The sequence below is a fragment of the Cyprinus carpio genome, chromosome A6, assembly GCF_018340385.1.
Source record: "Cyprinus carpio isolate SPL01 chromosome A6, ASM1834038v1, whole genome shotgun sequence".
In the NCBI taxonomy this organism is placed as follows: domain Eukaryota; kingdom Metazoa; phylum Chordata; class Actinopteri; order Cypriniformes; family Cyprinidae; genus Cyprinus; species Cyprinus carpio.
In genome coordinates, this window is record NC_056577.1 from 10034974 (window position 1) to 10057644 (window position 22671).

At 40.4% G+C, this 22671-nt stretch overlaps 1 protein-coding gene across 2 annotated transcripts in view; it reads left to right on the forward strand.

Annotated features, from left to right (window-relative positions):
- Nucleotides 1-22153, forward strand: part of LOC109050128 (zinc finger protein-like 1) — a 339847-nt gene extending 317694 nt beyond the window's left edge. For both annotated transcript variants that reach the window (XM_042757960.1, XM_042757961.1), the window contains 4 exons: nucleotides 19653-19706; nucleotides 19960-20024; nucleotides 20126-20199; nucleotides 20407-22153. In XM_042757960.1, coding sequence (XP_042613894.1) covers nucleotides 19653-19706; nucleotides 19960-20024; nucleotides 20126-20199; nucleotides 20407-20478 — 265 coding nt within the window. In that variant the 3' untranslated portion in view covers nucleotides 20479-22153. The remainder of the gene's footprint in view (nucleotides 1-19652; nucleotides 19707-19959; nucleotides 20025-20125; nucleotides 20200-20406) is intronic.
- Nucleotides 22154-22671: the final 518 nt, after the last annotated feature.

Below are 22671 nucleotides of genomic sequence, written 5' to 3' on the forward strand. Positions count from 1 at the left end.
GGATCGTGAAGATATGACGAAGTTTAGCGGGCCCTAATTCGCGCAGGCATTCTTCATACTGACAAATAATGCCCTGCAAGTCCGGACTCTCTTTAGGCCAAAGCCAAAACTGACAGGGAGATCGCTAGTTTATAGGAATTATAGAATATTCAGCTTCTATTGACAGCAATGGTACGAAGGTAGCTCTCTAATCATTAGCGGGTATGATACAATACATGGGGTGGGGGGAGAAAACGTCTCCGTCAATAATGGAACTTGCTGGCGGCAAGGTGGAGCTGAGCCTCCTGGCAGCCGCCTCAGAAACCTGCATGAACGCAGGTCATGCTTCCGCAAAGGTGGGGATAAGTGAGAGGGTACGTAATACCGTTGACCGTGTCTAATGGTTGATTCGCACAATGACCGCCACATAGGACCTTCATTGGTTGTGGACGGGAGTGACGTCGCATTCATTCGCAACACGATTAAAAACTGCGGAAGGAACGAAAGCACTAAAGGCATTTACCAAATCTTTGGGGGTGCCTTGTCTCATGGGTCAACAATGATACAGGGGCGGAGGGGACCAAATTAGAAACTGAGAAAGGGATGGGTCACCACACTTCAGAAAGTATAGGGAACCGAGTGTCTGTTAAAGACAATGCGTTCTAGCCGGCATGTGCAGTTGTATAGGATGGTTACTACCACTGAGGTGGGCAACGGGTAGCCTAGAACCTTCAATTAAACTGTAAACAGTCACCGAAAGCCGCACACATGTTAAGATTCCAAAAGATCGGTAATGCGTGTTCCTTGCCAGCAGGGTGCGCGCCATCGTCGTGAGAAAAGAAGCTCCTTCCTCAGTAGGAGACTGGGGGGGGCCACGGAAGGGGGCTTTGTCAATGACAATAGAAAGGAGTCACAAGTTTGGAGAAGACCACGTCCAGGAAAAGGCATGGGGCCGAATAGTGTGGGCGGTGCAAGGGCCATGTGGCAGACCTGCTCACTCATAGCGGCTACCGGTGATACAAGTTGACCACTACGTTTGTGCGAGAAGCCTCACTGGGGGGAAATGCATACTTGTCGCCCACTACGCCTTGCGGCCACGCTGTGTTTGCCAGCATTGTCCTGTTGCCAAGGCGTGCCCTCGGTCAGGAGGTAGTAAAACAACTTGCATTGGGAATTGTCTGAGAGAAATCACCATAGACGTAGGATCAATGGATCATCTCTCAAAGACGTTCCCAAAAATCAAGCTATGAGGGACCGAGAGACATATGCGCAATGTATTGCGGGTCCACTATCCACCCACAGGCGAGACTACTGGTCGTGAGATCTCGTCGGGGCTCCTGCATGGATTGAGTATGCTGGCTCGGGATGGGAGAAATAGAAGCCCCAAGTGACATCCAGATGTTTCGACTCCCAAAGAGTAGATGGCAGTGCGAGTTGCGACATGCTACGGGAGTGTAAGAACCCCTTGAGAGTTTGATGTCCGCTACGGTCGCAGTGTTGTCCGTACGAAACCAGAACGTACTTGTCTTTCAGGCATGGCACTATGATGAAGTGGGCAGAGGGCAAGGCGTACTGCGTAGGGCAACTCAAGGCAATTGATCTGTCCATGGAAGTTCGGGGGTCGCCAGTCCCCCAGGAGTCCTGACGCAGCATGTCCATTACACATGGCACTCCCCCAGCCCGTGGCAGAGGCAATATGTTTGACACAACAACCAATGCCTGGACCATGGTTTCTAGGGGAACACCAAGACCATAGAGAATGAGAGGTCCCAACCACAGGGTGAAGATTCGAAGGCAGGCGGGGGGAGGAATGATGTGGTTGAATAGGTGCGTCATCATGGTGGAACAATTGACCTGATGAGAGCAACAGTTCGGCGAAGTGTTCTTCATAATTAGAGGGCAACTCCGAGGCTAGGGACTGCCGCTGTGGAAGTTCCGATAAGAATGCCCAAAGAAGGCTCTCTTATAAGTATGTGCGGATGTGGGAGCCAGCTCTCATTGCCCTTAAATTTGTGACGTGCAGGCAATTTCAGGCAGTGAGAGCTTACGGGTCATGGAAGGAAGCTCAGAATCGGATAAAATTGTAAGACTGGCACAACAGGACATGGTTGACGTACGTGTGGGGGGCTATTGTCACGATTAACGTTGAGAAAGAAGGGAGGCCGGGTCCTGCACCAGGGGAGATTTTGTGCGGTACTCTGGTTCCGGCATCTAAAGCTCTGCAGTCGCGGCAACGGCACGAGGGTGTCTGAGACAGCCAGATCCCGGTTGTTAGCACACAACAAGCGTGATACATGCGATAGTGAGCTAGAAGCAGCCATTCCTTTGAGGTAAGATTGTGAAGGATACGGATACCTTGCCTCGCCCTGAAGAGGAGGCCAGAGCATCCCTCCTCAACCTTCGTCAAGATAGCAGGGAAAGAGGGCCCACACGATGGGACATGTGTGTGGAATACTGGGTACTGATATGCCTGTCCATCTACAGGAACCAACGATAACAAGGATCTTGGGGGATGTCAGCTGTGTAGAGACGTGGAAAGCAGTGGAGTTAAGGAATGGGTGTCCTTCGAGGTCCAGTCGCGGAGTGTGAAACCGGGAAGGGTGCCCAAGTCCCATGGTAAACGTAATAGGCAGAGGGGGTGGCGTAAAGTGGTGATTTAGGGGGCAGTTAACATCTTAAGTGGCAACAAGGGCTGTGAAGAGCTTGGATCAAAAAACAAAACAACGGGCCAAACAGCAGACAAAAAATACGCGGATTGGACGTAACCCACCTGGTTTTCTATGGAGTAACTAAACACTGAAAGCAGGGGCGGTAAAAAAGCCTAAACACAACAACAACCATAGTCGGCTGGAGGCCAATGAACCACACAAGGCTCTCTATCGCAACCATATGCAGAGGCAGTGTCGAACTTCTTTCGCATGACAGAAGCTCCTTGCCCACAACTCGTAGCACGAATGCCCCAAAATCTGGGGGATTGCAGGGTGCAATGGAATCACGTAGCCGAGCCAGATTTCCCCAATTCTCTGATTGAGCCAGGCGGGACGGACGGGAGAGCTGTAACCAGGCTCCCAGAACCGCGTCAGCAGGGGTCAAGAGGAACTACAGGTGTAATCCACAGTGGGTCAGCGAGACAAAACAGATGGCCCCGAACATGGGAGGCATAGTGTCCTTAGCGAGGACGTAGTGTGAACACTCGTCTGATTCCAAGTACATGGCAACGGGGGCATGAGAAGGAAAAAGCGTTCTCATGCTGTCTCTGCCTGGAAAGGCAACAAAGGAAGAGGGGGATGAGAGCAGCGGGGCTCTCATCGCCTACTGTCGTCCCACGCCTCTTGGGATCAGAAGGAAACAGCTCTTTAATGAAGGTTTGGGTACCGTGGGGCCAGTGGCGGAACAAAAAAAAAAACGAGAACCAAAGGATACGGACATGCACCTTTTATTACGGACTACAAAATTAAAGAGTATTACAAAAATGACTCAGGCAAAGGAAGAGGGGCTTTTTCCTTATATTTATTATTATTATTCATATAAAAACATTATAATAACCTGTTTTGGTTATATTTTAATAATTTAATTGCAGGACTCTAGACTGCGACCATTTGGGGTTCTGCCTGTGTGAATAAGGTTGCACTTGCACGACCACTGCGTTGTTTTCAACTTACAAGCTCTGCCATTACTGTTGCAATATGTGGTGAAACATCCAAACGGCAACTTTTTGAAACTGAGCGCGTTGAAGCCTGGGTTCATACTCGCCACAGGTAGGGCAGGAGCATGAATGTGCGACAGCAGGCAAAAATAATGCGAATTACTGAGCAAACAATGTAGGTTTTCATGCTAAAGTTAACAGGAGATTCTTTAAACCAGACAAGGGTGCACATGTTGGTATTCTTGTGGGAGGACTAAAAACATGCCAGCTGTCACGGCCAGCACGTTTAGTTTTACTTTTCTTTTTGTTTTCATTTTGAAAAGGGCTTATCTTTGCTGTTTACATCACCTTAGGCCTCTGGAGGCTCTCTCTGTTATTGATTTATTTATTTATTATTTATTTATTATTCCTTAGTGTTTCACAACATTCGTAATTTATTTGTCCATTCTAGAGCATTGTGGGTGCCGATGCCAGGCCCATTCTTATTTTGTTTTTGTTAATAAACGTTTTGTAAGCTAGTTTGCCATTGTAATCGTACTTTTTTATATTGTGTTGTTGTGCTTGTTTAATTAAAATTCACAATGACTCCATCTTTGTGTTTTAGTCTTTAAAAGTAAAAAGGTGTATAGATGTAAGCAAAACAGTACAATTATCATTATAGTGGACAATATGACAAGATCGCGAAATTGAAAGTGAAAGGCCTCCGAAGCCATGCTAATAACATAGCAAACGAGGAACTCCTGTTAACAAAATTAAAATCATAATAATATTACTGGATGAAAAAGAAGGGTTGATTGTTAACCACTTTCGTTTCAATTGATAACTAAGAAAACTATGATAAAAGTTCATCACGTCATGCAATGGATTACTCCTACGTTGAGCAAAAAAAAAAAAAAAAAAACATGCTCTGTGCGGACCAATCTGAGAACAGTTTAGTAGCAAAAGATGCGACAGGTGGGAAGAATTAGATCCTGTAGCCGCTGAATTGCCCAGCACCCCCTGTCAATGATCTAGCACCCCCTCAGCACTTGCGTTCAACATTCTCTGGCACCGCCCTTGGGCCAAGGCAATGCAAATATCGTACATTTAACTAAACGAAACAGAGGTTTAGGATAAGCTGTAAACCCTGTTATAAAATGGCCTCTGATGTTTTCTTTCATACGGTTTAAACTGACGTTCATTGTCCATGACTTGGCATTTTCGGTTTTCTTCCCTCCCAACGTTTCAGGTCAATCACTTATCCAACTCCCCATGAATGATGTGATTTGTATGTTTGTTTGTGGGCCTAGGTTGTAGGCTATGTGTTAGTGTTTTTTAATAACAAACTTTTGTGGCACATATTACATGAGTTTCTGGCTCTGTCCACAGTTTGTACATAGTAGCTCAGAGATCGGCTTCTGAAATCTGATCTATAGCTACATGCTCTAATGCAGGGTTCCTCAATAGGCGGCTCGGGCTGGCCGGATGTGGAAAGTGGTTTGGCCCACGCTAATTTCAAATACTGTGGCATGTAAATTCAAAACACTAGCATCAGTGACATTTATGCGACATTAAATTACATTGTGTCTAACACCCCGACCACGCGCTGTGGCATGGCGCAACAAATATACAATAGAAAACTTATTATAAACGTTTTTGTGATGGGCTGTCTAAACTAGATGTGGCGCAGTTGGCAGATCTGCGACCAATCCCAAAAAGAAAATGCTTGACTCGTTATATTTATGATGTGGCTGACACTAGTCTGTAGTCTGTATCGCAGATCAGTGTGTATGGTCACTGCAGAGTCACCTGGCATCCAGTACGTATCCAGACCAACATGGTGGACTCACAGCACCTAGAAAAGACCTCTACAAAACCCCAGATATAGATCCCACTGCAAAGTGACCTTGTCTCAGACGACCATAGGGACAACGACACAGGAACCAGTTTGAGTCCTTCCCTGCACAATGCGACCTTGCTGCAGCTTGGAATTGAACTGCTGTTTTATACATTCTGGCCAGAGGGAGACTGGCCCCCCCGCGACTGAGCTGGTTTTCGTCCCAAGGTGTTTTCTCTCATTCTGTCACCTATGGAGTTTTGGTTCCTTGCCGCTGTCGCTTCTTGGCTTGCCTGTGCTTTCTCCGGGGAACACTTTCATTTAGCCAGTGATATTGTTGACTTGATTGCAAAAGATACTATTTAAACTGAACTGACCTGGATGATGACATCACTGAATTCAACGGTGAACTGCCTCTTAAAGCTGTCATTTTGCATTACTGACCACACTGTTTTCTAATTTAATGTTGTTCAGGTGCTTTGACACAATCGTGTTTTTGTTTAAAGCGCGCTATATAAAATAAAGGTGCCTTAAGTTCAAATTATTTACAATGACTTGGTCATGTAGATATACGATTGTGACAGCAAAAACATGGTAAGTGCGAATTAAAGAAACGCTGGACATTGAAAATAGAGATGATTCAAATGTGAAATGGATTTGAACAGTTTGTGTTGTGAGTGATTGCCTGATGTGTGGCGTGAGTGATACCGTCTTTGTTATAGATGTTGGTTTCGCAGAGAGTTTCACAGTTTTAAAAATAAGTTTGCCCTTAGCGTCAAAAACTACACTGGATAAGATACTTTTTTATTGCGTCACGTCTGGTTGAGACACCGGTTTGATCCCCCCAAAAAAATCTAAAGAATAAGAAATATCAATGCTGACAGATCGTAACAATTGAATCTGCAATTAGGGTAAAGTGGAGAGAAGAGGATCCTGCCTGGAGATAATTAAGGAAACAGTTGATTGCCATGGCAGACACAAGGAGATCCAGCATTTTTGTTTGTTTCATGTGTTTTTAATATTCAACAGGCAAATTTCTTCTGTAATATCTACACAGTAAATGCAAACAATGTGTTCATAATTATTTAATAATATATATAAATTATAATATATATATATATATAATATATATTACAATATATATATTATTATAAGTATCTATATGATATAAGATATAAATAGAAGATATATATATGTCAGTGGCCCCCTTGGCTTGGTAATTGTTGGCAGAATGTCGGCCCCGGCGAAAAACTAATGGAGGAACCCTTGCTCTAATGCTATTACTGGTAAGAAAGTTATTTTCTGGTGGCCCACAAAAAAATATCTATAGTCAAGAATTGATCCATGAAAATTATACTGAAATGTTCACTGGACACGAACAGATTAGTTTTCATTGTAATATATTAATTTGCTACAGTTACTAACTGGGCTAGAGCTGGCTGAGGTAAAGTAATTGTAGTTAATTATAACTATGAATTGGGATACAGATTATTTATATACAGCTTTCCTGCTTTTGAGCTTATGTTGCTAACAGCATCTAAAAGCTCTTTACACAATTACTGGCAGACAAACTGAATTTCCCACAAAGGTGACACTGGGATCAACATACATATGCAATAAATAAAAAAAAGCAAAAAAAAAAAAAAAATGGATGAATGGACTGTGCATTTGGGGTAACTGGCAGGTGCATGACTGTTCTCACCGTTAATTGTCCGGGGAATTTCAGGTTCTATGATCTCAATGACAGCAGACGCTGATACCGTGATCCCAGTTAAAAAGAAGCAGGGCAGCAAGCTGGAAAACAAAAAAGAACAATGTTAGAGAAAAAAAAAAAAAACTTCACATTATATTTTCACATAAATTAGGTTCACTTTTTTTTTTTTTTTCTATGATTTTAAAATCAGACAGAATCTTCAAATGAGCCAGTGCTATTTAACTCCAAACTGAACAAAAATTCAAATCTAACTCCAGAAAAGCCCTTGAGACTCATTCACCCCAGAACAGCCCAGCAACACTCTAGCAAACACTATACAGAACACCCATCGAATGTATACTGCCTGACAACCACATAGCAACCACCCAGAAACAACCTAGCAACCTCACACAATTACACCAAGGCAACATTAATTAACACTGCTTACTATGCAGACAAACGAACAAAAAACCAAATTCCGACTTTTGTATTTTTACATTAACAATGTAATCAAATGTTCTATTTATTAAAGCTAAGTATTAATCGCCAAGTTAGTTTTTTTAAGTGCATTTTACATTATATTCCAAAATAATAACTGCAAGGTAATAAACTTACTACCAGCAATATCCCTTAGTTTTTGTCCACATAATGTTCAGATATTCCTTTTAATAGTAAACCTTTTACATTTTGATTTATTTATTAATTATTTATTTATTTCGTTTATGTTTTTTGTGTCGTGCATCATCAGTCATCAAAGCTTCGGGTGGTCAAGACATCACAGAGATTTGCTTTAAATTTGCGCCAAGCTGAGATTTCTTACCGCTAAAAAAATCACAGATCATGTTTTTCATGGCCATTTTAAAATCTTATTTTGACGTAACAAAAGTGGTTGGATATCTAAGTGTGTGAGGTGTGTTACTTAACTTTTTAAAATTAGTTTTTCCGCATTAATGCGCATTGAATTGCAAAACATGCATGAACACAAGAGGCAGGATTCATCACATGAACTAATCCATAAGCTGAAATGGCAGCACAACCATAAACCAAGTCATATCCAATCATATCTCGTTGCCTCCGATTACACGATTAAAAAAACTCCCACCACCTAACCTCACGGGCTATGCTTTGGGGGGGTCTGTTAAAACTCAGTGGGATCTATGAACACAATAATATGCAATTTTAAAAAATTGTTTTACAATAAGGTGACCATTTGGTACTCACCCTTCAACCATTGAATTATTAAAAGAAAATGTAAAAGTGTGTAAAAGCAATAAACAAAATATAGCTGCCAAGCAGCAATGATGGGCGCCAAGCCATCCGTGCAAATGCCACCCACCTGTGGCTTTAGGAAAACAAACTGTGCCCAGGCAAAAAAAAAAAAAAAAAAAGGAGGGGACATTGCATTTACAGTAAACCTCTGGGCAGTCTTGGTTTTAAGGGAATTATTGCAATTAAAGGGTTAAGTCCAAACCAATCAAGACTGTGAAAACATGCATACACAGAACAATACTTTAAAACTTTAGTAAACATTTTACAATAAGGGGTTCAGTTTTTACAATAAAAACTAATATCAATTAAAACATGAACAATAATTATGTCGCATGTTATTTAAATGTCAATGTAAGTTTTCATCTGTTAATTAACATCAGCAAGGCATTAATTAATCTGCAAATACATTGTTCATTGTAAGTCTCATGTTTAGTTAATGCATTTACTAATGTTAGTACAAATGAGACGCATTATTATAAAGTAGTTAGGCAAAACCTTTAATGATTTATGTCGCCGCATAAATTAGTAGGCATGTTGATATTCTGATGATATTTTTTTTCCAAGACACATTTTACCAATGTACAAACCACAAATCTAATCTTGATAACTCCTATTAATTTGGTGTGAATCATTTATGAGTGATATATAATTGTCCCATGAAGGCTGGAAGTGAAAAACTCCTTATATTCAGGGTGTGCAGGAATTATTGTAGGCAATGCTATTTAAAGATTGAAAATGAGCCAAAAAATAGGTTTAACTCAGACTGGAGGAAGTCAACAATTATTAAACGCATATTAGAAATATTCATAAACTAATGCAAAACACGAAATTGACCAAGTTAAAAAACATGACCATTAGAGACAAAAAAAAAATGTCTCACTGGGCACAGTGGTGTTAGAAGAAAACAGGTGGCGAGAAAAAAGACAACATTAATTACTTAATTACTTTTGCAGTTAATGTTTGTCTTTTCTGGCCGGGTTTGATTTTTTTTCTTTTTTTTTTTTATTTATTTAATTAATTTTTCTGACCTCGCGGTCCCCTGGAACATTTTGCTGTTCAATGGTCATGTGTCCTTAACTGTTGGCCATTTCTGATATTGCATTAGTTTTGAATATTTCCCATGGGGATTTAATAATTTTTAGAGGATAAACTCTCTTTTTGGCTCATTTTATCAGTAAAGAAGAAGACATGCCCAATAATTTTGCACCACTGAAGATAAGGGAGCCATATAGTACCAGTACACCCGCAGCAATGTGACGCAACGGTCAACGCAACAGTGTGTTTTGCGAGTTTCAGGTCCGGCGCGCGTTCGCATTTTATCCGGGTCCAGCGCAGTAGTCGAATTAGTCAAGCAGTCTAAAAAATGCATTTGTAGCCCCATGGCGCAGTGCTGGTCTAAAAAGCTGAAAATAGTTTTCGGCAGCATTGCTACGTTCTTGATCATGCGAGACATGAAAACCTAGACTGGCACCAATGAGACCAACTCAAACCTGGATGCCGCTAAAAGTCTAAAATATTTTTTCTTTTGTTATTTGAAATATGCGTGTTAGTATATAGGCGGGTCCACCAAATGCGCGTACGTACCCCATGCTATTAAACCACGGCGGACGCACAGGCGAGCACACAAACCTGCCAAATATTAAAATCAAGGATTGCAAGTGCATAAGAATTTTTTGTAGGCTAATTAAATATAAAAAGGCTACATGTCATGTTTGGATAGTCATCGCGTGTATCAGAATTAGGCTCTCTATTGATCGACACAACGAAGCAGCCATCCGTTTCATCCTCGGAGATGCATTCTGTCTTTGCGCTTCTTGCCAAATCACCGCCATGTACAGAAGTAGGCGAAAAGACATACATGGCACAGAGCGCAACCTGGCTCTTACAGAAGGGAATGGAAGATGAGACTCTGATTGGTTTATTATAAAAAAAACACGTTACTCCCATTACTCATTAAGAGAATAGGGAAACCGCGTTGAGCCATGGTGGCTCGTGCGCGTCCAATCGTTTTTCCTCTTTAAAATAGCAAAAGTGGAGTTTGGACACGCCCTGAGTGTCACGCTGCACGTCGGTGCGCTTTACACTTTGACATTTGTAGATCATCAAAATAGGGACCAAGGTCCAAGGAGGTTTCACTGCCAGCCGATAGGGACAATTATTTCCTCACTCATAAATGATCTAAATACAAAATGAATAGTTGTTATTAAGATTGATGTGATGTGGAATGGTTAAAATGGCTTGGAAAAAGATATCACTCAGAATATCAACGTTGCCTAATAATACATGCATGTAGGTGTATAAGCATTTTTAACGATTTTCTTGGGATTCTATAAGCATTTGTGAAATTATTTTTGCCTGGCATTACAGATTAGTGTTCATCTGCTATAGCGGAACCTCCTGTTACTGTTACACTCCACTTGAGATTATGTAAATTCAGATGAATGTCATGTCAGCAGGGATGGCATAGGTCATTATCAAATGAGTTTCAAATTATTATTTGCAGCACAAAAAACAATTATCAAGTCCATATAAGTTTTTTGATCTTTTTACTGTTGTAATTAACAAAAATTATTAACCTTATTATATAAAATTATGCTGTCCGTTGCCACAACAACATTAACTGGTTCAAGGATTTTTTTTGTCCTAATCCTGACAGAAAATGGATAAGGCCTAAGAATTCCTTAAGCTGTAATACATAATAATAATAATAATAATAATATATACAACCACCAACAAAAAACACTTACTGATTATTTTTTTTCAGTGTGATTACAAGTCGATGGGCTTAAAAAGGGTCTGTACTCTCATCTCTCATCTCCAAAAAAAAAAAAAAAGAAGGGAGGGGAGGGGGGGGAAACTGCTCTCTCTCTCTCTCTCACTCTCTCACCTCACTCGAGCCCCACACTCCACCACACACACACTTCACGCACAATCCCCCCCCCCCCTCTTCCTCTCACATAGGCAGAGTGGCAGATTTGAGTCGTGAAACTATGCACAATTTCCTCAGAAATAAACTTGTCCTATATATGGCAAAGTTTTGAACTGTGTTGGAAGCTGCCCCTTAAAACAAAATGTAAGGAACAATGTGACTGTTCTGTCTTTTTTCAATGTTAATTTTTTATTAAATCGGCCCGGCAAAACCATTCAAGCTACCAAACCAATTGCATCTGCAATTTATAGTTCCTCCAATGTTTTGGCATCATGTCAGAACAAAGTTTGGTGTGCATCGTGGTAATTCTCCTCGCTGAGGAGGATGGCATTAATTGCACAGGCTATAGTTTTTTCCAAATGACCGTATGAAGTTTAATGCAAAATCAGGTATTGTATGTGGATGTTAATAAGACATTTCCTGTTCTCTCATTTCTCTCCATAAAGTCACAATGCCTATGCCACGGGACCAAAACTGTTGAGGAATAGTCAAAAATCCCTTGGCCAATTTAACTATCCCCATTTCTTGAGAGCAAATGTTCACCGGAGTTTTGTGGTAAGGGGTGGAAATCCTCAGAGGAGTATATCAAATTCGCAGAGTATGCACTTTTTAAAACAGACCTGTCATAGCCGACTTCATGGGTTGGGCGGAGCCTATGACATAGAGCAACGGAAAGTTGTTAGGCTCCATTGAGAATTAATGTGTTGCACACTAGTTTCATAGGAATCATGTTGCAAGTAGCTTGATGCGATACATCAAGTTATTTTTGAAGTGTGTTTCCAGGGGTGCCCATAGAGGCCATGTGCCCATGCCGGGGTCCCATTCTCTGCGGCGTCCTAATGACTGCAGATTCTCCAACATGTGGTGCCCATGTTCAAAAAACCCTTTTTGGGGGGAGCAAATTAAAAGGCGCCCAGAAAGGCCCCATTTAGTGCGAAATAAAAAAATCAAATAATAATCAATAATAATTCAAGCAGCGATGAATGGGCCCTCGACCCGGAACTCAAGCACGCCATCGAGCGGCTTAGTAGAAAAGGGCGAATGGTGCTAAATATGCATTTAAGTTGAAACGATCAGTGGAGATATGTCAAAGTCATTTATATTGTGGCGGCTCATCTGGTCCTGTCCGACATCAGGTGGCGCTATCATTATAAATGGAATATGGCCTTCAGATGGGTCAGGCCAGGACTTTTACGAAATGTTAAGTGGGGGACGTCAAACATTTATTTTAGTTACAACAACTTCTCTTCTCCTGGCGAGACATCAAATTTGTCCCGCGCTATGGACACGCCACTTAACAAAAGCCTCAACCATCTCCATAATTTAACATGGCAAAGGCATTTAGATGTAGACTGAACCAAAATAAAATGTTGTGTCATTACATTTCTTGAGTACGTTTGTACAGCGTAAAACATGACACTTCCTCTTGCCAGAGGTGGCCGCTATGGCTATAACTGAATATGGGACTATCAATCTGTTTCAAGGTTCAGGAGTGTTTAGGCAACATGTTGAAGTGTGTGTCAGATTGGACAATGTAATGTCTGAGTTATACGCAACTTCATTTTTCATGCGAATCATCGAAAATTCGTCAGGCCGCCCACGGACAACGCCCTTTCCAACGAAAACTCAAGATCTTCACAATTTAACATCGCAAAGGGCCTTTAGATTGACTGCATTTGATGTCAAAAAATTTGGAGTAGTTTGATTACAGATAAAATCACTCCTAGGAGGAGTGGCGTTTGTTAAACTGTACAGGTCACCCTGAAATGGCAAAAAACTGAACACAAATTTTTCAGGAGAAAATTCAAAATAACCGACTTCCTGTTGGGCCTTTAGATTCGCAAATTTTTTTTTTTTTGAATAATCCTAGAGAGACTTTTTGTAGGTGGGATTGGCTGTAAATTAAAATAACACTGTTGGGTGTGCCAAGAGTTTTTTCGTCCGTACATGTGCTGTGAAACGTCCAGCTCGAGGGCATGAAAACAGCTCGATGTTGATTTTTTTTAGGGTGGTTGGCGCTGTCGAGCAATTTTGCCACACCCCTCTTCTGAAAACCTATATCAGACGTAAATTTTCACCCAGGTCTGGACGCGTGTGCAAAGTTTAAGGACTTTTCGAGCATGTTTAGGCCCTCAAAAATGCGATTCATTTTTGATGAAGAGAAAGAAGAAGAATAAGAATAATAATAATTAAAGCTGCAAGCAGCGATGAAATGGGGACCCCTCGCACTCGGGCTCACCACCAACGGGTGGCTTTTGTAAAACAGCGAACGGCGAGAAATATGCTTTTAATGTGGTAAATATAAGAGGAATATGTAAAAGTAATTTATATGTGCCAATCTTCCTGCTGCCAGCTGGTGGCGCTATGACTATAACTGGATTTTAGCATGTAAATTTCTTCAGTCCAGCACTTTTATCAAGCATATGAAATTAAGTTCAGATTGAACATGGAACGTTTGAGTTAGTATAAAGCATATTGTGTCCTATTGCCAACAGGTGGCGCTATGATTATAACTGAACATTGGCCTTGAGAAATCTTCAGGCCATGACTCTTATCAAATATTTGAAGTTTGGTGCAGATTGGACATTGCATGTTTAAGTTAGTGGTAAAACACGCATTTTCTGTTGTCAGCAGGTGGCGCTATGATTATAGTGGAATAATTACCTTCAGATGTGTTCAGGCCAAGACTTTTCGAACATGTGAAGTTTGGGGAAGATCGGACATCTTAAACCTGAGTTACAAACAACTTGACTATTCCCATGGCCGAGACATCGAACTTTGTCACGGCGCCATGGCCACACCCTTTAATGAAACCTCAAGATGTTCACAATTTAACATCGCAAAGGCCTTTAGATTAGACTGACCAAAAAAAAATTATAAAATGTCATAAAATATCTAGGAGTAGTTTGTAACGGCGTAAAACATGTCACTTCCTGTTGCCACAGGTGGCGCTATAGCGATATCTGAATATTGGCATGTAGAATATATTCAGGTCAGGAGTCTTCCTCAAACATGGGAATGTGTGTTGGGGCACAGATTGGAAATTGTATGTCTGAGTTATAGCAACTTCCTTTCTCATGGCGAAACATCGAAATTTGTAAGGCCGCCACAGACACGCCCTTAAACAAAACTCAAGATCTTCGGAATTTAACATCGCAAAGGCCTTTAGATTAGGCATACCAAATTTGGTGTTGATCTGAATAAATCTCTAGGAGGAGTTCGTTAAAATACAAGGCATGCAAAGGACAAAAATGATGCAAAATTTTGCTCATTGAAAATTAAAAATAACCGACTTCCTGTTGGGTTTCGGATATTGCTCCAAGAGTCTTTTTTGTAGGTACTGATGCAATTTTCGTGCATGTACGTGAAACACAGCTCGAGGGCTGTTGATTTTTTTTAGGATAGGTGGCGCTGTCGAGCCATTTGCCGCACCCTCTTCTGAAACCTATATCAGCCGTAAATTTTCACCAGTTATGACGCGTGTGCAAAGTTTCAGGACTTTTCGAGCATGTTTAGGCCCCTCAAAAATGCGATTCATTTTGGAGAAGAAGAAGAAGAAGAAGAAGAAGAAGGAAGAAGAAGAAGAAAACACGAAATAAATTGCAGCAGATACAAGAGGGTCCTCACACCAATCGGTGCTCGGGCCCTAATAAAGCTGCAAGCAGCAATTAACGGGCCCTCGCACCCGAAAAAAAAAAATCAGCAACCTGTATGCGCTAAGCGAACGGCTTTATAAAAAAGGCGAACGGCACGGAAATATGCATTTAATTAAAGTTGTAAACTATAAGTGGAATATGTCAAAGTCATTTATATGTGCCAATCTCCCTGTTGCCAAGCAGGTGAGCTATCTTATGAGGAATATTGGCCTTAAGATGTGTTCAGGCCAGGACTCTTATCGAACATGATTTAGGGAAAGAGCGAAAATTTTTATGCCTGAGTTACAACAACTTCTATTCCTATGGCGAGACATCAAAACTTTGTCACCACGCTATGCACACGCCCTTTAACAAAAAACTCAAGGATTGGCCGTTAGATCTTCAGGCCATTGACTCTTAGCAGAATATTGAATTTTGGTGGTGTCGATTTGGACATTGCCTTTTTAAGTTTAAGTGTTAATAACCAGCCATTTTCGTGTCATCAGGGGCGCTAGGATTTATAGTGAATAATCCCCTTCAGATGTTTGTTCAGCAGCCAAGACTCTTATCAAACATGTGGAAGGTTGTGGAAGATCGTACATCTTTATCTGAGTTACACACTTCTTCATTTCCCATGGCGAAGACTCGGAACTTGTCAGGGCGCCATGGCACAAAAAATATGGCCTTTGATCTCCTTGTAATGTTACGCGGCAGATTTCACGTCCTAGATTTAACGATCGTCTAAGGCCTTACTATGATTATGACTTGACTCGAAGAAGAAATATTAACATAAATGTCATAAAATGTGTCCTAGGAGTAGTTGGTACGCGCGTAAAAGGCATGTCACCCCTCACTTGTTGCCAGCAAGTTGGCGCTTTAGCTATCAGCTAAATTTAAAAATAAATCGACTATTTCAGTTGGGTTTTCAACCTGGAATGATGCTCCAGAGATTGGACATTTTTGTTAGGTACTGCAACTCTCCGTTTGCTTTACATAGCGTGTTGCAATTTTCGTGCATTGTATGTGAACACACAGCTCGAGGGCTCTGTTGATTTTTTTACGAATAGGTTGGCGCTGTTTTGAGCCATTTTGCCACACCCTACTTCTGAAACACTATATCAGACCGTAAATTTTCACCAGGTATGACGCGACTGTGTACGCAAAGTTCAGGACTTTTTCGAGCCATGTTTTAGGCCCTCAAAAATGCTCGATTCATTTGCTGGAGAGAAGAAGAAGAAGAAGAAAGAGAAGAAGACGAAACCATCGGTGCTCGGGCCTAATAATAACAAAGCAATTAAAGCCTCACGCAATCGATGCAGCGATAAGAACGGGCCCGTCGCACCCGGGCTCACAGTCCAGCGGTTGGCTTTGTGTAAAAGCGAACAGCGAACGGCGAGAAATAATGCTTTTAATGTGCGTAAATATAAGAGGAATATGTCAAAGTAATTTATATGTGCCAATCTTCTCTGCTGCCAGCTGGTGGCCCGGCTATTTGACTATAACTGGATTTTGTCATGTAGATTGTCTTCAGTCCCGCACTTTTAATCAGCCAGCATATGAAACTTTGAGTGCAGATTGAACATGGAATGTTTGAGTTTAGTATAAAGCATTGAGGTGTCCTATTGCCAACAGGTGGCGCTATGATGATTATAACTGAACTATTGGCCTTTTAGATATCTTCAGGCCATGACTCTTTCCAAATATTGTAAAGTTTGGTGCAGATTGGACATTGCATGTTTAAGTTAGTGCAAAACAAGCCATTTCTGTTGCCAGCAGGTGGCGCTATTATTATAGTGGAATATTGACCTTCAGATGTGTTCAGGCCAAGACTCTTTTTTGCGAACATGTGAAGTTTGGGGAAGATCGGACATCTTATGCCTGAGTTACAACAACTTCTATTCCCCCATGGCGAGGACATCGAACTTTGTCATGGCGCCATGGCCACACCCTTTAATGAAAACTCAAGATGTTCACAATTTAACATCGCAAAGGCCTTTAGATTAGACTCACCAAAAAAAATTATAAAGTGTCATAAAATTTCTTGGAGTAGTTGGTTACAGTGTAAAAAACATGTCCACTTCCTGTTGCCAGCAGGTGGCGCTATAACGATACTGAATATGGGCATGTAGATATGTTCAGGTCAGGAGTCATATCAAACATGTGAAGTTTGAGGCAGATTGGACATTGTATGTCTGAGTTATAGCAACTTCCTTTCTCATGGCGAAACTTCGAAATTTGTATGGCCGCCACAGACACGCCCTTCAACGAAACCTCAAGATCTTCGCAATTTAACATCACACAGGCCTTTAGATTACACTGACCAAGTTTGGTGTTGATCTGAATAAATCTCTAGGAGGAGTTCGTTAAAGTACAACCCCTGAAAATGGCAAAAACGACACAAATTTTGCAGAGAAAATTCAAAATAACCGACTTCCTGTTGGGATTCAAATTTCATACCAAGAGACTTTTTTGTAGGTATTGGTGTGTTACATGTGTGTACCGATTTTTGTACATGTATGTGAAACGTAGCTCGAGGCGCACTCCGTTGAAACTGTATAGGTGGCGCTATCGAGCCATTTTGCCACACCCGATGGAATATTGGCCATCAGATGTGTTCAGGCCAGGACTCTTATCAAACATGAGAAGTTTGGGCAAGATCGGACATTTTATGCCTGAGTTACAACAACTTTTATTCACATGGCGAGACATCAAACTTTGTGATGGCTCCATGGGCACGCCCTTTAACGAAAACTCAAGATCTTCACAATTTAACATCGCACAGGCCTTTAGAATAGAGTGACTGAAAAAAAACAATTGATGTCATAAAATTTCACGGAGTAGTTTGTTACAGCGTAAAATATGTCACTTCCTGTTGCCAGTAGGTGGCGCTATGACTATGACTGAATATTGGCATGTCAATCTGTTCAGGTCAGGAGTCTTATCAAACATGTGAAGTTTGTGGGCAGATTGGACATTGAATGTCTGAGTTATAGCAGCTTTATTTTTCATGGTCTTATCATCGAAATTCGTCAGGCCGCCACGGACACGCCCTTCAACGAAAACTCAAGATCTTCGCAATTTAACATCGCAAAGGCCTTTAGATTAGGCATACCAAATTTGGTGTTGATCTGAATAAATCTCTAGGAGGAGTTCGTTAAAATACAAGGCATGCAAATGACAAAAATGATGCAAAATTTGCTCATAAAATTAAAAATAACCTACTTCCTGTTGGGTTTCGGATATTGCTCCAAGAGTCTTTTTTGTAGGTACTGATGCTTTACATATGTGTGCCAATTTTCGTGCATGTACGTGAAACACAGCTCGAGGGCTGTGTTGATTTTTTATACGGTAGGTGGCGCTGTCGAGCCATTTTGCCACACCCTCTTCTGAAACCTATATCAGACGTAAATTTTCACCAGGTCTGACGCGTGTGCAAAGTTTCAGGACTTTTCGAGCATGTTTAGGCCCTCAAAAATGCGATTTCATTTTGGAGAGAAGAAGAAGAAGAAGAAGAAGAAGAATAATAATAATAATATAATAAACAAGCAGATACAATAGGGTCCTCACACCATCGGTGCTCGGGCCGAATAATAAACAAAGCAGATACAAGAGGGTCCTCACACCATCGGTGCTAAGCCCTAATAAACAAAGCAGATACAATAGGGTCCTCACACCATCGGTGCTCGGGCCCTAATAAACAAAGCAGATACAATAGGGTCCTCACACCATCGGTGCTCGGGCCCTAATAATAAACAAAGCAGATACAAGAGGGTCCTCACACCATCGGTGCTCGGGCCCTAATAATAATAAACAAAGCAGATACAATAGGGTCCTCACACCATCGGTGCTCGGGCCCTAATAAACAAAGCAGATACAAGAGGGTCCTCACACCATCGGTGCTCGGGCCCTAAATATTTCTTGAACACCAAATCAGTGTATTAGAATGATTTCTAAAGGATCATGTGACACCTAACTAATGTCTGAAAATTCAGCTTTTGCTATCACAGGAAAAAATATTTGACCATGGACCACAAAACCAGTCATAAGGGTCAGTTTTTCAAAATTTAGATTTATACATCATTTGAAAGCTTTCCATTGATGTATGGCTTGTTAGGATAGGACAATATTTGAGCTACAACTATTATATGAAAATCTGGAATCTGAGGGTGCAAAAAATTCTTTATCGCCTTTAAAGTTTTCCAAATGAAGTTCTTAGCAATGCATATTACTAATCAAAAATTAAGTGTTGATATATTTACAGTAGGAAATATGCGACCATGTAATTTTCAAGGCAAATAAATGTAACATTGATGAGCATAATAGACTTCATACCAATTCCAAACCTTTAAATGGTAGTGTATATACAGTATATATATTTTTAAATAAAGTGTAAACTGATTTCTATAGGCTTTTATGTGATTAAAAATGTAGAAGCAAAATGTAAAAAAAAAAAAAAAAGCTCTATAATGTTTGTTGTTTAACATGGCAGATTTTCATAATGGATTTTGATTGATCTTCTGCAGGCAAACCTTTAGACTGTATGCACCTTTATAGTGTCATGTGTATTCTTGTGCACAGCTGACCGAGAGCGACATGTCATGACAACTGCTGAGCTAGTCCTGAGCTAATTGCTGCTTTGCAAGCACTGGTTTTTCCTTCAGGAAATCTCTCTTTCTGTCCCTCAGGAAAGTCAATAAGTGCTACCGTGGCCGCTCCTGCCCCATCATTGTTCACTGCAGGTATTTTTAACACATTGATGCATTTGAGGAATTCAAGATTTGTAATAAATTGAAAATTAAAGAGTGTAGTTTGATATGTTTTGGAGACAAGATGCAAGCTGAGCCTTCTAAACATTTTATTAGGTGTTTTAAAATAAAAACAATATTCTTGTGGATATGAAGTACTGCATTGATTCTAAATGTACTGTACTGGCACATTAGATGTTTTTTTTTTTCAAAGTGTATTGCTCACAGTAACAACCTTTCTGTGCAGTGATGGTACAGGCCGGACTGGAACATACATCCTGATCGACATGGTTCTGAACCGCATGGCTAAAGGTCAGCACATGATGGAAACCTGTAAAGCTTGTGAAGAAATAATTTAGTGTTTAGGAAAGTAGGGCATACTGAAAATGTTTGTTGTTTTGTTTCCAACTCAGGAGTAAAGGAGATCGATATTGCTGCAACCCTGGAACATATTCGAGACCAGAGGCCAGGAATGGTGCGCACCAAGGTAATGAAGAACACAGCCGCAAAGCTATTCTCAGTAACACCACAGAGCCCCATATCAAAAATCAAGGCACTATTGTACCTATAAAACACCATAGTATCAGCAGCCTCTCCTATTCCCCTCAGCTGCAACAACTGCTTCATATCTGTTTCATTGATTCTGATAGTGTTATTTAAGAGAAATGCTGATCTATGCCTTTTCTTTCCTCAGGATCAGTTTGAATTTGCACTGACTGCTGTGGCTGAAGAGGTTAATGCTATTCTCAAAGCTCTACCGCAGTAAAAAAGGATGCCCATGACTGAGCAGGCACGCAAACACATACATACACGCTCACAAATTATGTGGCCACTGAGGTTAGTATTAAGGATGTGCATGAGTCAACTAGTCGAGTACTCATTCTGCACCTAACTACTTAACCCAATAAACTAATTGCAAATTGATTTTCCTTTTGCTGAAATGACCATTCTTACTAAATCCTTACTAAATCCTTCACTTAAATCATGTTGCAGCTAAGTAAGTGTGTTGAGTTGCACTGTGCTATAAAGAGGTGAGAGACTTAATTGTGCAATGTTTTAATCTTTATGGTTGTTGTTAGAGTCAAGCTTTCCACTAGATAAATCCACTTTTATGGTGCCGAGTGTTAAACTACAAGAGTTGTGAGAAACTATTTGTGCAGCCTTTTTACACAGCAGATTCTATTATTAGAAAATTAAAATGTCAACTTAAAGCAATTGTATTTCTGAATAATAAGTTATCAGTAATAAAACAATAAAATTAGATTTTATTATTTTTAACCCATTGGGTAATTCTGGGTGAGTAGGTTTGTTTATGATTACAACAGAAAACTAATATTTTATATACATAATTTTATTTTAAATATTCAACTAGACAAATGATTCTTGGTTTCAGTTACAGTACTTGACTAAAAAAAAATTCTCCGTGCCATCCCTACTCATTTTTGCTGCTTTCCTGCACTTAAACACTCAAAAGCACATATCCCAACCAGTTCTGCCTACCTACAGCATGTAATATCAAATCTCCTTTAAATTAATGCTCACACACACACAAAAATATACTACTTGGACATATGTTTAAGCTCTTCAGGTTCTGATTTCTTCCTTGCCTTCACTCTTGGTAACAAAAATTTAATTATCTACAGAGAAGTGCATTTCTCGGTTTGCTTTCTTTAATGCTGTCCTCTGTTTCACTGTGGTGATGACTAAATCCTGTTAGGTACATGTCATCAGTGTTATGTGAGTTTGCTTCACAATCCTCTTGTTTATTTGGGTGGTGGTTGTAAGGAAGAGTGACAGTGTCTTGAGGATAAGAGTTGCTGTAGTCAGGTCTCATGTTCAACTTATTTAAGCCGTGGTCATGTGGAGGCTTGCATGGAATGTGTGCCCTCAGAATTCTATACTTCCTTCTGTACCTTGCATGTTCATTCATTTCCATTTTATAGTTTTAATGTTACACAGAATGACAGCTGCCCGTACAAGCAGAGCAGAGCAGAATGTGGGAAAAGGTGCACATATTCCATTTGAGCCTTTTCATATCTCCACTCATGTCTATACCAGTGACTCCACATTTCTGACAAATCCCTCACACTTAATTTCACGAGAACTCCAAGTCAAATGCTGACATGACAGCAGGAATTAAAGTGGAAGATATGTTGCATTTCAGATCAGATTTTGGAGAAAATCCAGATATGCTGTGGATATTATGATTGCAGCCAGACAGAGAGATTGGATTCCTTCTTTTCATTTCCTTCTTGGTCAAAATCTCTTTCCCTACTTTTCTCTCTTTCTGGTTATTGTCCACAGCTTAAATGTTCTTTTCCTCTTGCAAATCAGTAAAAAAATAAAAACAAAAAATATAAATCTATTATGTAGAAATATATAAACACATTTTGTATCTTGTGATGACTAATAAAACTTGTTTGTGAAGTGATGCAGCAGCATCACTGTGTACATGTCTTTTTTATTTATTCTGTGTTTTATTTGAATTTTATTATTAATTATATCTGATATATTGAACCATTATGTTTTACATAATAACTATACCTTTAATTCTTCTGAAATTAAAAAGAGAAACAGAAATTGCTCTGCTGCTGGTGCCAATGTGTATTGAATATAAAAAAAAAAATAGACAACCCTAGTATCAATATGTAAAAACAAAATGTACTCTCATTGCTTTATTATATCCCTCTAGATCAGGGTTATTCAAATCTTACCCTCGAGGGCCAGTGCACTGCAGAGTTTAGCTCCAACCCTGATAAAAAAAACCTCCACTCAACCTAACCACTGTCTTCAGGATCATTAGAAAATCACAGGTAGGTGAGTTTGATCAGGGTTGGAGCTAAACTCTGCAGTGCACTGGCCCTCGAGGGTAAGATTTGAATAACCCTGCTCTAGATGCTATGATTTTTGCTACTCACATGAACCACAACACCACGTCTTTACTGTGCTTGCCTCTACA